The following is a 14,829-nucleotide window of genomic DNA, read 5'->3' as shown; positions in this document are numbered from 1 at the left end:
TGAGTATAAACATGACCCATGTGATTGGGGTGAGATGTCAACATCCTCTCTAACGACATCACTGTTGTAACTTGGATATCTATCTGAGCCTAATACAGGGGAATGTCTGAGAAGTACTGTCTAGGGATGTGGTGTCTTCCCATGACTCACCTTGCTGACTTTGGCAGGTGTGGGCTGAGGAGCTGGCTGAGTAGGAGCTGGAGCTGACTGGGCTGAAGGCTGAGAAGGATGTGGAGGTGGTGGCTGAGGCTGGGGCTGGATGCCATGGGTGGGGATCTGATGAACCTGGCCAGGAGTTGTCACGTTCACCATGTCATTAGTCTGCACCTCAATTTTGTAGCCAGGAGGCAAGAAGGTATTGAAGCCCATGATCAGGTCAGGATGGCCTTTAAATAACTGGGACACACGGCTAATCACACCTGGAGTATCAATGCTGACAAAAACAATTACAAAGAAAGAGAAGTGATAAAAGGCGGGCTTGACAGAAAACCTAGAGAAAACTACCTTCTATATTTTCTCTAAACAGGAAAACATAATAACCAAAGAACTTAAATTCCAAAGCCACTTAGCTTTAGAGTTATAGGTTTGGTCAAAATTTTAAATAAAATATACATTCATGCACATAATTCTATCAAACAGATGTACAGAGAGTACATCTCTATAATTCCCAAGCTGGGGCCAATCTTTAATATACCAGTATGAACTGTAATGGGTTTTATGTCTAGACTGTTCAGGTGAGTTACTCTCACACAGTCATGCCAGAAGAGCAGGGTATCTTACAACAATAAATAATAAATAAATATCAATTTACTTCTGTTACTTCCCTGACTGAAATAAGCACCAAGAAAGATTTTAGTTAAAATTTTCTAGTATACAAAACAGCCAGAACTATTTCACAGAGAAGCCCTGTCTTGAAAAACCAAAAACCAAACAAACAAAAAGCCTAAAAACTCTGCTATTTCCATCATGAAATCAAAATACGGTGACGCATAGCTGTACATGCCACTTGAGAGGATGAGGCAATAGGGCTGCCCAAAGTTCAAGGCCACCCTGAACTACATACAGCACGACCCTAATCTCAAAAGCATTCCCCCGATGAAAATAATAATCTATAAAAGGGGGTGATGTATATATATATATATATTCCCACTAAAAATCAACATGCTAGGCTGGAGAGATGGCTCAGAGGTTAAGAGTACTGACTGCTCTTCCTAAGTTCCTGAGTTCAATTCCCAGCAACCACAAGGTAGCTCACAACCATCTGTAATGAGATCTGGTGCCCTCTTCTGGCGAGTAGGCATATATGCAGACAGAGCACTATATACATAATAAATAAAAATCTTAAAAAACAACAACAAAAAAAAAGCCAAGCACAAACTTACATGCAGTCACACAAATTTTTTTACCTCTGAGATTTAAATTCCTTCATGATATCAAGGAAATCATTGTAGACCTGAGGCTGACTACCAAACTGGAGCTTCACCTGGTCAAGATAGGACAGGGCATCCTCCACCTGAGGCAGGAATACATTTCAAATATGTAAGAAGTCAAAACTTTTTAACAACAGATCATCCATATTCAAATCAAGACAGTAAGTGAATTATATATGAAGTACCAGAAATTAGTATGAACACTTAAAATATGATTCAAATTTAAAATAAACAAACAAAAAAATCAACTCAAATTCTGTACCCTTGCCATGGATAATTCTATAGGGAATGATCAGTGACTAATAATTATATTACCATAGTATTCACTTAGCCATTTTGTAAGTACGTGCTAAGATACAACGCAGCACAACCAACACAGGTGGTGAAGATTCAATAACAAGTTAAAATCGTAACTGCACAGAAACTGCTCTTATCTAGTATAACTCCTAACACAGTGGGTGTAAAACAACGACTGAAAGTCATTACAGCACATGGAAACAGCATCACTTTCTCTGTCAAAGCGAGGGAAATCAAAGAGGTGGTTTATAAGCTGAAACCTAAAGACAAGTACACATTAGCAAACAAGTACATGAGGCCCTGTGAAGAATGTCAGAAGCAGCAGCAAGGGAATAATCTCATGTAGTCTATCTGCAAAACTAAAACCAGTCAGTCTGCTAAAAGTTAAGCATGGCTAGGAAAAATAAAGATGGAAAAGCAACAGGATCCAGATCATGAAGAACTCATTAATCTTTTTTTTTTAAAGATTTATTTATTATACATACAATGTTCTGTTAACATATATACACCAGAAGAGGCACCAGATCTCATTATAGATGGTTGTGATCCACCATGTGGTTGCTGGGAATTGAACTCAGGTCCTCTGGAAGAGCAGTTAGTGCTCTTAACCTCTGAGCCATCTCTCCAGCCCCCAGAACTCATTAATCTTGCAAAAATCAACTTAGATGTTATCTTCTTCATTTCCATGTAATCCAGTTGACATGACCACAATACAGATTAAAACAAGGTATGAATGGGGCTTTTGAAGATGACACAACGGAAAAAAATGTTCTCTGTGTAAGCATGAGGACCCAGGATTGAATCCTCAGAACACATGAAATTGGATCCCCAGAAAAAATATATATATATGTTGGCCACATTAGCATATGTCTGTAAACCCAGTAGAGGGGTTACAGGTAGTATTTGAGCACAGGTAGAGTTGAGGGGCTTGCTGGCTGGCCAGCTACTCTGGCAGAAATGAGCTTCTGGTTCAGAGACCCTGCCTCACAAAATAAGATGGAAAGGAATACAGTAGACACCCATAATCAATCTCAGGCCTACACAAACATGAATACGTGAGGTGTATACCCCCTACCCAACACACACACTTCACATACACAAACAACTAGGAAGAAAAGAAGAGAAAGGAAGGAAGGGAAGCTATGGGGTTAATTGTAACTGATGTGAAAATGGCTTGAATTACAGGGTGGATTTGAGGAGTAACTGAACAAAAGAGACAACGAAAAGTGAGCATCCAAAAGTGACCTACCACAGACAGGTGTCTGATGGGCTAGAAAGAGATGAGTACATCTTAGGATAATTAGGATAATGTTAGAATTACTGAGATAACTTTTTTTTTTTTTTTTGGTTTTTCGAGACAGGGTTTCTCTGTGGTTTTGGAGCCTGTCCTGGAACTAGCTCTTGTAGACCAGGCTGGTCTCAAACCCACAGAGATCCACCTGCCTTTGCCTCCCAAGTGCTGGGATTAAAGGCGTGTGCCACCACCGCCCAGCTTTTGTTTTGGTTTTTCAAGACAGGGTTTCTCTGTAGCTTTGGAGCCTGTCCTGGAACTAGCTCTTGTAGACCAGGCTGGCCTCGAACTCCCAGAGATCCGCCTGCCTCTGCCTCCCGAGTGCTGGGATTAAAGGCGTGCGTCACCACTGCCCGGCTGAGATAACATTTTAAATTGAATAAAATTTCAGGTTTTAGGGAAGTTTAGAAAATAATATATAAGCTACAATTTTTGATGTACCATGAAACAGAATGTTTACGTTCAAATAAATCATTAAGTGGTATTATAACATGAATATCCTCTAAAACTCATGTGTCTACAGAATGTGAAAATGTTTCTAAGAACAAATTTTCTAAAATGGCACAAATAACTTGTGTTCTTCAGACTATTCCTCAGTAAACTCTGAAATTACTTAAACCAAGACAGATACCAGATTTCATACAATTCCTCTATATTGTCAAACACTGGTGTTCATTATGTTATTTACCTAGTATTTATTGTCCTTAGGTTGATATTAAATACCGTAAATCAGAAACCAATGAGGCAGGTACCAGAAAAAACTCAATTAGTAGTATAGATAGGTCTCATGTCCAAGCTCTCTAGTGGATGCCTGAAGCTTAGTATAGTCTGAACCCTACCCTACTGTTTTTTTTCCCCTCTACATACGTATTTAAGGTAAGATCTGACTTATAAATTAGTAAAGACAACTTACCTCCCATTTTACCAGCCTCAGCACAGCTTTTCCTCCCTCTCCATGCTGAGAATGGTCCCATTTACACTTTAAAGGACACCCACTATGGCTTCTCTTCAGGACATCCCAATCACGAGTATCACTATTCTTGTACCGGGGAGGAGGGACTATGATCTGGGTTTCTAAGTGTCACAGGCAGGACACATACTGAGTTTGCTGGGTAAAAAGGATGATTTATATCCCACTTGGGATGGGGGACTGAATGAGATTTCATCAAAATATTAATCATGATGGCACAGTATTTAAAGTTTATATATTGCTTATTCTGGAAATTTTTTTCCCAATTTTCAACAAGTTAACTGTGGGTAATTGAAATAGCAGAAAGCAAGCTGTCAGGTAAGAGGAAGGACTACATTAGGGAAAACAAAGAGCAGACATTTTTGACACACAGATGCACTTCGGGGCATACTGTTCCTCCCACATGCAAGCCCCTAGGTAGAATTAAGCTATTATAACCAAATGAAGATAAAACAACTCTCATCACTTCCGTTTTAATTGACATTGTTTTGTATGTGGTTTCAAACTGATTTACCTAAGTGTAAATCAGAAAAATTGAAAACTAAGCAATTGCTACACACACACACACACACACACACAATACTCAAACAAAAATGGAAAAAGGTTAGCCGGAAACACAAGCTTCACGTACTCCACAGCACCACTACGCATTCAGTAGGACATATGAAAACACTGACACTTCAGTCACAACTATTGTCCCCAAACTGCATTATAAAATGTGCCTCAGGGGCTGGAGAGATGGCTCAGCAGTTAAGAGCACTGCCTGTTCTTCCAAAGGTCCTGAGTTCAATTCCCAGCAACCACATGGTGGCTCACAACATGTGTAATGAGGTCTGGTGCCCTCTTCTGGCCTTCAGGCATACACGCAGAAAGAATATTGTATACATAATAAATATATAAATATTGAAAAAAAAAGTGTGCCTCAAAAGCAGCATGTTTTACAAAGCACAGATTTAAAGATGCCCACAAATTCAGATGTTCAGAGCATAGGAATATTAAGTTTGAGCTGTATTATATATTGTGGTACTAATTTGTTATTCCCCAATTGGACTGCTCCCAGATATGTGTGTACTCAATAAAAATCTTATAATACTAAGAAGTCTTGGTTCTAAAAGAAAGCACCTCAAACCCAGACTTCATTTTCTAAGACAATGATCCTTCAATTCTGGTGTGTTTGTGTATCATGCATTCATACAGTCAACATTTTCTGAGTGTATGTTTTTCTGGATTAGGCACATACACAGGAAAATATACAAAAAAGGAAATACACATAAGTTTCAAAAGCAAAACTTCTTGTAATTCAAACCCCACTCTCTTAGGTGAAGGCATTACTTCCTGCCGAAGACACAGTGATCCAAGTAAAGAAACAGAATACCACCTTTAGCCTCTGAAACTGCTGCTGTCCCTGCACTGGTGCAACTGGTGGCGCTGGGTGGGCATGGCTCTGGACCACCTGGCCTCCGTGAGGCTGGACAGCTGTGGGGTGATGATGACTGCTATGAACTGCTGCTATGGCGGGCCCATGACTGCCAGAACTCTGTGGCACAGCTGAGACCTGGAGTGAGAAAAATACAGACAAATTCAGGCTTAGGCATTCTTCCTCAAACACATCTGAGAAATAACACAAATCTACAAAGCATGCCTATGTATTTCTTCATGCACAAAGATACTAACAAAACGAAATGTCCCAGAAAAAAAAAGGAATTACTGATGTTATAACCCCCCCTATATTTAATGTTTTACAGATGTTAAAAATAATTCAATTTCAGCAAGGTGAAGCGCACATATCTTTAATCCCAGAACTAGGGAGGTGGAGGCAGGCAGATACCTCTGAGTTCCAAACACACACACACACACACACACACACACACACGCACGCACGCACGCACGTGTATATATGTACATATAGTGAGTATATGTGTGTGTGTGTGTATATAAGTACATACAGTGAGACCCTGTCACAAATAGTAATAATAGTAATAAATTTCCTGAGCACTTCTCCTATTTCAAAACTATTAAAGCCAAAAGTAGGAGCTCATGCCTATAATGCCAGCACTTAAAAAGCTAAAGAAGGGCCGGGCGGTGGTGGTGCACGCCTTTAATCCCAGCACTTGGAGGCAGAGGCAGGCGGATCTCTGTGAGTTCGAAACCAGCCTGGGCTACAAAAGCTAGTTCCAGGACAGGCTCCAAAACCACAGAGAAACCCTATCTCGAAAAAACAAAAACAAAAAACAAACAAACAAAAAGCTAAAGAAGGTAGCGCTGCTCTAAGTTTGAGGTCTACTGGATTGATATAGAAAATTTCAGGTCAACCTAAGCTACAGAGGGAGATCCTGCCTCTAAAACGAAGAATAAGTAAATAATGGGGGGAGGGACAGTTTTAATGTCAGTAGATCTGACTGTCATCTCCAAATGAGACTGAGCAATGTAAAATCTACCTTCTCTATGCAGTATAAACTGTACACCCCAACTTAGTAAACAACAAGGTTTTTCACAAATTCTCACAAGTTTATAAAAATCACTCTGTGCGGGAGAGAGAAAAAACAACTGTGTGTAAAATTACAGATATAAAAGAAAATTATTATATTATTAAGAAAATGGATAAGAAAATATGGAAGGGGCTGGAGATGCAGCTCAGCTGAAAGAATATGTGCCCAGTGCTCCTGAAGCCTTGGGCTCCACCTCCAGCACTCAGACTTGATGTGCTGGTGCTTGCCTGCAATTTCAACAGCTGGAAGACAGAGGCCAAAAGTTTAAGTCTTCCTCAGCTACACAGCAAATTCAAGGACAGTCTGGGTTGGAAGAGACCTTACCTCAAAGAAGAAAAAAGGGGGGAAAAAGAAAGAAAAAAAAATTAAATAAATTCTACAAATTCTAATACATACATGTTTCATAAGGGGTCTCAATCTGAGCTTTTCTATTTCAAATTATGTGTTTTACAGGTTTTCATAAAACTTAAATCATATGGCCAGGCAGTGGTGGTACATGCCTTACTCCCAGCACTTGAGAGGCAGAGGCAGGAGGATCTCTGAGAGTTTAAGGTCAGCCTGTTCTACAGAGCTAGTTCCAGGACAGCCAGGACTGTTACATAGAGAAACCTTGTCTCGAAACCCATCTCCCCCTAAAAAAGACAAAAAGCAACAACAACAAAAAAAACAATTATATGGGCTGAAGATCTGAGCTCAGCGGCAGTGCTTGCCCAGCAAGCAAAGGCTGTGGACCAGGTCCCTAGAACTTCGAGGTAACAAGATAGTACCATTAATTATCCTTTGCTAATATGAGACAGCTGCATTTACTACAAGCACACACCACTGAGGATATATACAACTGTATCTAACAGACAAGATAACTATAAACCTATTTGGAAAATAAAAATAACCTCACAAGTAAAACCCCTTTTCTTCTAGTCCTAAGTTAATAATCATCTGTTACTTACTGCTCCATCAGCCTCACATGCAAGCATTACACTGCTTCAGAGCAGACTCCTGAGAAACTGACACTCAGGTGCTTTCTGGCACACATGAGGGTCTGAGTTCAATCTCTATCACTGAAGAATTAAAATAAAAAAAACCAAGTGAGGTGTGGTAGTATATGCCTTTAATCCAAACACTTGGAGGCAGAGACAGACAGCCTGGTCTAAACCAAGACTTGCAGGTCAGTCACAGCTACACAGTGAGACCCTGCCTAAAGATAAAAAAAGAAAAGAAAAGAAAAGAAAAGAAAAGAAAAGAAAAGAAAAGAAAAGAAAAGAGAAAAGGTAATAACAAAGAAGGGTTAGTGGTTGCTGATACGCACAAGACCCTGGAATTAACCTCAACTAACACAAAGAAGCAAGGTAAGGTGGCACAGCCTGTAATCCCACAAATGGGAAAGTAAAGCAGGAGGACAGAAGTCCAAGGCTAGTCTGGGCTCCATGAGAACAAATTTCACAGAGAGAGAGAGACCTTAATGAGGTGGAAGAAAGATTAAGGGTCAACAAGCAACATGCAGAGAACTTCAGAAGTCATTACATGACTTTTGTTATCTGGTGGTTTTCACACTACCATATGCATATATTTAAAACATCTCCATATGTATTTCACGTCAAGTTTTTCGTGGGTAGCTCTATGCTCTATAAAAATCACTCTCAATGGATGAAACCACCACTCTCACCCCTTATTCCTACTCCCTCCCCTGGCTCTAGCTTACCTGGTAGTTGGGTGCCACTGAGTATTGAATTCCTGTAGCTGACTGCATGGTCTCAGACACTGCTTCATACACAGGAGGGGCGGGGGCAAGTACCCGGTGCTGGTGAGGAAAAGCCTCTGTGCTTCCAGGAATCCTTCGCTGCTGGGCTGCATACACCGGTGACTCCTGGTCATCCAAACGTCGCTTCATTCTGCACTCATGCTCAGGAATGCACTATAAACCTGTAAAATCCAAAAAGTAACACAGAACTAAAATCTCCCTCTAGGATGACGTAGTTCCCCAAGTTTAATGTAAGCCTGACTTTCAGAACTGATATACTCATCTTAGAAATGATCACCAAATAGTTTACACACACCTCACAGCGAGCAAGTTAGAATTAGGAGATGTGGTTCAGAGAGTTTTAATCAATCTGGTAACACTAAATTGAAAATAATCCTACAATTCAAAACTGCAAATAATTAAAAAAATCTCCTTTTCTAGTCATTCTCCTGTGGTGGTTTCAATGACAGTGGTCCCCTAGGTCATATTTTTGAATGCTTGGTTCCTAGTTGACGGACTGTTTAGGAAGAACTAGAAGATGTGACCTTGTTAGAGGAGGTATGTCACTAGGGGTTTCAAAAGCCCACACCATTCCCAGCTATTCCTCCCCTTCCCCTCTGTCTCTGTCTCTGTCTCTCCCCTTCCTAGTTGTGCCTCAACAAATAAGCTCTCAGCTATTGCTCAAACCCATGCCTGCCCAGCTGCCCCTGGCCACAATAACCCTGACCTGTAAAGAAGCCCCCAATTAAAATGCTTTTCCTCTAAATTGTCCTGCTGATGGTGTTTCCTCACATCAGTAGAACAGTAGCCAAAGGTAGCTCCCAAAACACTATTATAGCTAATACTAGTTATATACTCATATGCTGCAAATACAACTCTCAAACTTTAGTACTGGCACAGAGTATGCACACTATGAAGGTGAAAGGGGGGACTAGTATTAGATGGGTTTCGTTTCATAAATATCAATTGTTACAACTAAAGCTATCATAGAGTGATGATATGCCAGAAAAATGAGCAAGTTCCAGGACAGCCAGTGCTACATAGAAAAACTGTCTCAAAAAAAAAAAAAAGTACGTTTTAAAAAACTCTTGTTTTCAAGTAATTTTTAGCACCTCAAACTAAAAAACTTAAGTAGAATAGATGACTTCCAAGTTTCCTTCTGGCCCTTTCTCACATTCTTTAAGTACAAGAAGTTTCTTCAGCTTAACAATACCTTTGTAGGGAGTGGCATTCTCATCAAAGGGTACACAAAGTCTAGATGCACTTTGTCCAGGAACCTACTTTTTTCCTGAGCATTTCTGACATCAGTATCCTTAACACAAAGATAATATACTACAGTTAAGAAGGAATACTTAGAAGCCAGCAAAATGGTTCAGTAAGTAAAGGTGCTTGCTGCCAAGACTGACAGTCTAAATTCAATTCCTGGGACCATAATGGAAAAGAAAAGGCAACTGCAAGTCTCCTCTGTCTCTCTCTCTCTCTCTCCTCTCTCTCTCTCTCTCTCTCTCTCTCTCTCTCTCTCTCTCTCTCTCTCTCTCTCTCTCTCACACACACACACACACACACACACCCTGGCACATACGTGCACACTATGCAAATGAAAGAGGGGCTGGAGAGAGATGCTCCAGGGGCTGTTCAATCATAAGGACCCAAGTTCCAAGTTCCCATCCCAACACCCACACCTCTTAGGTCACAGCTCGCTGTAACCCCGACTAAATGGGATCCAGCCTCTGCAGAAACTTCATTTATGTTCACAAGGACACAGTCCCCCTCCCCCACCCCTGCCTCTACAAGATATACACACACAAACACAATTAAAAATAAAACAAATGAACAGGCAGGCAGACATTCTGTCTACTTGGGCTAGGGAGAAAGCTCAATCAGTAATGTGCTTGCTTTGCAAACATGAAGCTCTAAGTGCAATCTCCAGAATTCATAAAACAAACAAAACTGGAACAGGAGAGATGGTTTACTGGTTAAGAGCACTGGTCCTTTCAAAGGACCCAGGTTTGAGTTCTAGCACCCACACATCAGCTTACGACAATAATTCAGCAACTCAGGTTCCAGGGGATCTAACACCCTCTTAGGGCCCCAATGGCACCAAGCATGCAAGTAGTGCAACGACAAGCATGCAGGTAAAAACTACCATACACACAAGTTTTAATGTATAAAAACTTAAAGACATCAACCCTATTTCAAGAAGATAAAAATTATAGTTATGGACAGGCTTGGTATTGGGGGACAGGCTTGGTATTGGGGGACAGCCTGCAGGAGAATTGCAGTTTCGAAGTTCAAGGGCACAGCCTTAGACAACTTAGACTGTTTTTCAGAACCAACTTTATTAAAGGGCTGGGCAGTCGGCATCTGTTAACCTGACAGATGCAAAAATGGTACGTGAGCCAGAGATAGAATCTCCAGAGCTTGCTGGCCTGCTAGTCTGGCCAAGTTGGAGTGCTCCAGGTTGAAGAATATACCTTCCATGCATGTGTGCACATGCATACATACACATATATAAACACACACACAGGAAAGGAAAATTCAGTAATGGCTAAGATTTAGTACATTAGTCCCCATATCTGAAGACTCTTAATAAATACAATAATTAATCTTTTCAAAAACTTCAAGCTACAGATATACTCTGGTCTGTAACTTTAGATCCAAGGGGGCTGGAGAGATGGCTCAGAGGTTAAGAGCACTGCCTGCTCTTCCAAAGGTCCTGAGTTCAATTCCCAGCAACCACATGGTGGCTCACAACCATCTGTAATGAGGTCTGGTGCCCTCTTCTGGCCAGCAGGCATACACACAGACAGAATATTGTATACATAATAAATAAATAAATAAATAAATAAATAAATAAATAAATAAATAATAATAAAAAACTTAGCCGGGCGCTGGTGGCGCACGCCTTTAATCTCAGCACTCAAGAGGCAGAGGCAGGTGGATCTCTGTGAGTTCAAGACCAGCCTGATCTACAAGAGCTAGTTCCAGGACAGGCTCCAAAACCACAGAGAAACCTTGTCTCGAAAAACCAAAAAAACAAACAAACAAACAAACAAAAAAAACTTTAGATCCAAGAATTATTCCCAAGTTTATATGTGATATAGTACATCTGACTCTAGTTAACTAGAGCTGAACAGACAGACAGCTCTGAAAGGAAATCATTTAAAATGCCAAAATGCCTTAACTGATTATGTTTACCTACTAAAAACTAATTCTGGGCTGGAGAGACGGCTCAGAGGTTAAGAGCACTGACTGCTCTTTCAGAAGTCCTGAGTTCAATTCCCAGCAACCACATGGTGGCTTACAGTCATCTATAACGAGACCTGGCGCCCCCTTCTGGCTTGCAGGCATACGTGGAAGGAATGCTATACACATAGTATAATAAATAAATAAATATTTAAAAAAAATAAAAAAATAAAAAATAAAGCCGGGCGGTGGTGGCACACGCCTTTAATCCCAGCACTTGGGAGGCAGAGTCAGGCGGATCTCTGTGAGTTCGAGACCAGCCTGGTCTACAAGAGCTAGTTCCAGGACAGGCTCCAAAACCACAGAGAAACCCTGTTTCGAAAAAACCAAAAAATAAATAAATAAATAAATAAATAAATAAATAAATAAATAAATAAATGCTAATTCTTTTAGTTCAACATTAAAAAAATTATACACATTAAAGGGTTATAAGCATGTTACGCATGCTATTTGAGAGCTAGAAGTAACTAAGGAAGTGTTAAGAAGACCTAGGTTCAGTTTCCAGCACCCACATAGTGGCTGACAACCAAAGTGTCACAGGTCACTAAACCTCCACCTATTTCGGGAAGAGAAACTAGATTAAAAAAAAAAATAAATGGATGAACTACAAATTTCATAAGAACTGCTGGCTGCTACTTTTAGTCACAAATGAAACCAGAGTTTGGCTTAGTTTTTATTGGATTAAAACTTAGATGTTAATCTTTTGAGATTAATCTCTACCAAAATGCCAATATTTTATAAATGATAAATAAACAAATGTGTATGAAGAACATAGCAAAGGAATATGAAAATAGAATATTTGTTAGGTACTAGATTCTAGACAAACTCTCTTGAACTTTGTAGCTTTGGCCCTGGCCCTGTGGGGTTTTTTTTTTTGTTGTTTGTTTGTGATGCTCAACTGCTAAGTGAGTTTTTCACTGGTTAAGTATTAAAAGCATCTTAATTTATTGTGAGATCATGTTTTAACATTTGTTTTACTATTTTTTTTAATATTTAAAAATTTTCTTTGAGTATATGGGTGTTTTACCTGCACATATGTCAGTGTATAACATGCATACCTGGTGCCTGAGATACAAATAAGAATCAAGCTAGGAGGTGGTAGTGCACATCTTTAATCCCAGCAGTCAGGAGGCAGAGGCAAATGGATCTCTGGGTTTAAGACCAGACTAGTCTACAGAGCAAGTTTCAAGACAGCCAGGGCTACACAGAGAAACCCTGTCTCAAACAAACAAACAAACAGAAAGTAAAAGTAACTGTAATTTGTGGGTTTCAGTGCTGGATCAAACCCAGGGCCTTTTGTAGGCTAAGCAACTACCACGAAGTTGCATGCCTAGTCAGAAACTACTTTTATGACATATTTAACCACATTTATTTTCAGAACTTTTCTTCCTGGACCATGTGTATAAAACTGAAGAAGCCGGGCGGTGGTGGCGCACGCCTTTAATCCCAGCACTCGGGAGGCAGAGGCAGGCGGATCTCTGTGAGTTTGAGACCAGCCTGGTCTACAAGAGCTAGTTCCAGGACAGGCTCCAAAACCACAGAGAAACCCTGTCTCAAAAAACCAAAAAAAAAAAAAAAAAAAAAAAAAACACTGAAGCGATGTTATCCAGAGCCTGCATTTTCTCTTAATTATGCTATTTTGTCAATTTCCTATCTCCCCAACAAATCACTTCCCTTTAAGTAACACACCCGCTCCTTTACTCCTCATCAAGACAGCTGACATACTTCCCAAGCATTTCTCGCCCTCTATTCTCCTCTATACACCGTTTTCAAAATGTCCCTCAAATAGGAATCTGATCTACCACTAGTTTCCCAATACTTTAAATACAACCCATAGGACTGCAAAGATGGCTTGGCAATTAAGAGTCCAGGATTCGGCTCCCGACATCCACATGGCAGCTCACAACCTGTCACTCTACTCCAAGGGGTCCAATGCCCTCTTCTGTCCTCTGCAGGCTCCACACCTTCATTCACAAGATACATAAACATACACTCAGGCAAAATACCCCTACACATAAAAATGTCAAGTTTTGTTTTAAAAGTATAACCCAAATTCCTAGAATTCCTTAGTTTAGTATACTAGTATCATTGAAGTCAGAATGCCTATAACCCCAGCACTCAGGAGGCAGAGGCATCACCTCAAGGACCAGATCACCAAGGCTTTCATAAAAAGTTCAAGACCAGCTAGAGTTTTACATGACTCTGCTTCAGAAAACAGCACCAAAACCAAACAAAACACATATACTCAAAACCACAACCAAACAAAAACCCCTTGAGTCAGGTACTTCTGGAGGGAGGGAATCTTACTTTACCTTTCAGAATCCATTCCTTCATCTAGTCTACCAACTCTGGGGCAATGGGCAACACCATGTTGGGGTCAACTTAATTTAATGCAAATAGTCTACCCTAAGCTACAATCCCAGTCACCCCATTTTTGTTTTTTAAACAAGTTACTCAGGCTGGTCTTGAACTCACTGTTACTTAGGAAGACCAACTCTTGGGGAACTGGGACTACAGGTTTGACCCACAAGGCTCCGCTATCACTAATTTTGTAGACACTCCTCACACTATAGAAAATTTGTTCTAAGATATGAACCACTCTACCCATGGATACTAAAACCCACCGGCATCAAGTCTTTTATACAAACTGATGTAATATTTGCATATAATCTATGTATCTTCCAGCATATTATCCCATATATTTTAATCTCTAGGCAACTTGTCATACTCTGCAAGTTAAACAAACTGTATTCTCAAGAGAACAAATAGAGAAAATCTGTATGTGTTGAGTAAAGATGTATTATTTTTTCCCAAATATTTCTGATCTGAGGTTGGTTGAATCCATCAATGTGGAACTTGTGGAAATAAGGGCTGAATGTTCTAACCGCAGAAGAAAAATGACAGTAATAGTTAATATGCATGGAATAACAAACATTAACTCTTCCAGAAATATTGCTAAGTACTGCCGTTCTCTTATTTCACTTGTTACTTTTTGCTTTTGAGACAAGACGTTGATGTGTAACGGCAGTCTGGATCCTGCCTCATGATCCTCCTACCCGTGCCTCCACAGCACCGGGATTACAGACATCTGCACTGAACTTGGTTCTAGTCTCAATTTTATAAATATGGAAAACTTGAACACAAAGATTAGGAAGACCACAGATGACTCTTTGCCCCCCAAAAGCTTCAGAACTAGCTGGGAAGCCTAATTAATCAAAGACATGTGAAATAAAACGCTATCTACTTTAAAATAAAAACTAAAAGAAAATAATTGCTGGTCCTTTGGATAAGAATGTATGTTAATACTATAGGGGGTACCTCCCCCTTATTGTTTATTACGGTGAGTGTCTAAACTGAGTGCTTGCACA

The 14,829-nt window shown here is 40.1% G+C and overlaps 1 protein-coding gene across 4 annotated transcripts in view; it reads right to left on the bottom strand.

The window, feature by feature from the left end:
* Sin3a (SIN3 transcription regulator family member A) overlaps nucleotides 1-14,829 on the bottom strand; it is a 65,847-nt gene that overhangs the window by 37,604 nt on the left and 13,414 nt on the right. For all 4 annotated transcript variants that reach the window (XM_057766214.1, XM_057766213.1, XM_057766211.1 and 1 more), the window contains exons 2-5: nucleotides 8,177-8,397; nucleotides 5,367-5,543; nucleotides 1,407-1,513; nucleotides 151-433 (exon numbers count right to left, since the gene is read on the bottom strand). In XM_057766214.1, coding sequence (XP_057622197.1) covers nucleotides 151-433; nucleotides 1,407-1,513; nucleotides 5,367-5,543; nucleotides 8,177-8,365 — 756 coding nt within the window. In that variant the 5' untranslated portion in view covers nucleotides 8,366-8,397. The remainder of the gene's footprint in view (nucleotides 1-150; nucleotides 434-1,406; nucleotides 1,514-5,366; nucleotides 5,544-8,176; nucleotides 8,398-14,829) is intronic.

The sequence above is a fragment of the Chionomys nivalis genome, chromosome 4 (assembly GCF_950005125.1).
Source record: "Chionomys nivalis chromosome 4, mChiNiv1.1, whole genome shotgun sequence".
NCBI classification, from domain to species: Eukaryota; Metazoa; Chordata; class Mammalia; order Rodentia; family Cricetidae; genus Chionomys; species Chionomys nivalis.
The sequence above is the reverse complement of the archived record's forward strand: the minus strand, read 5'-3'. Positions and strand labels throughout refer to the sequence as shown.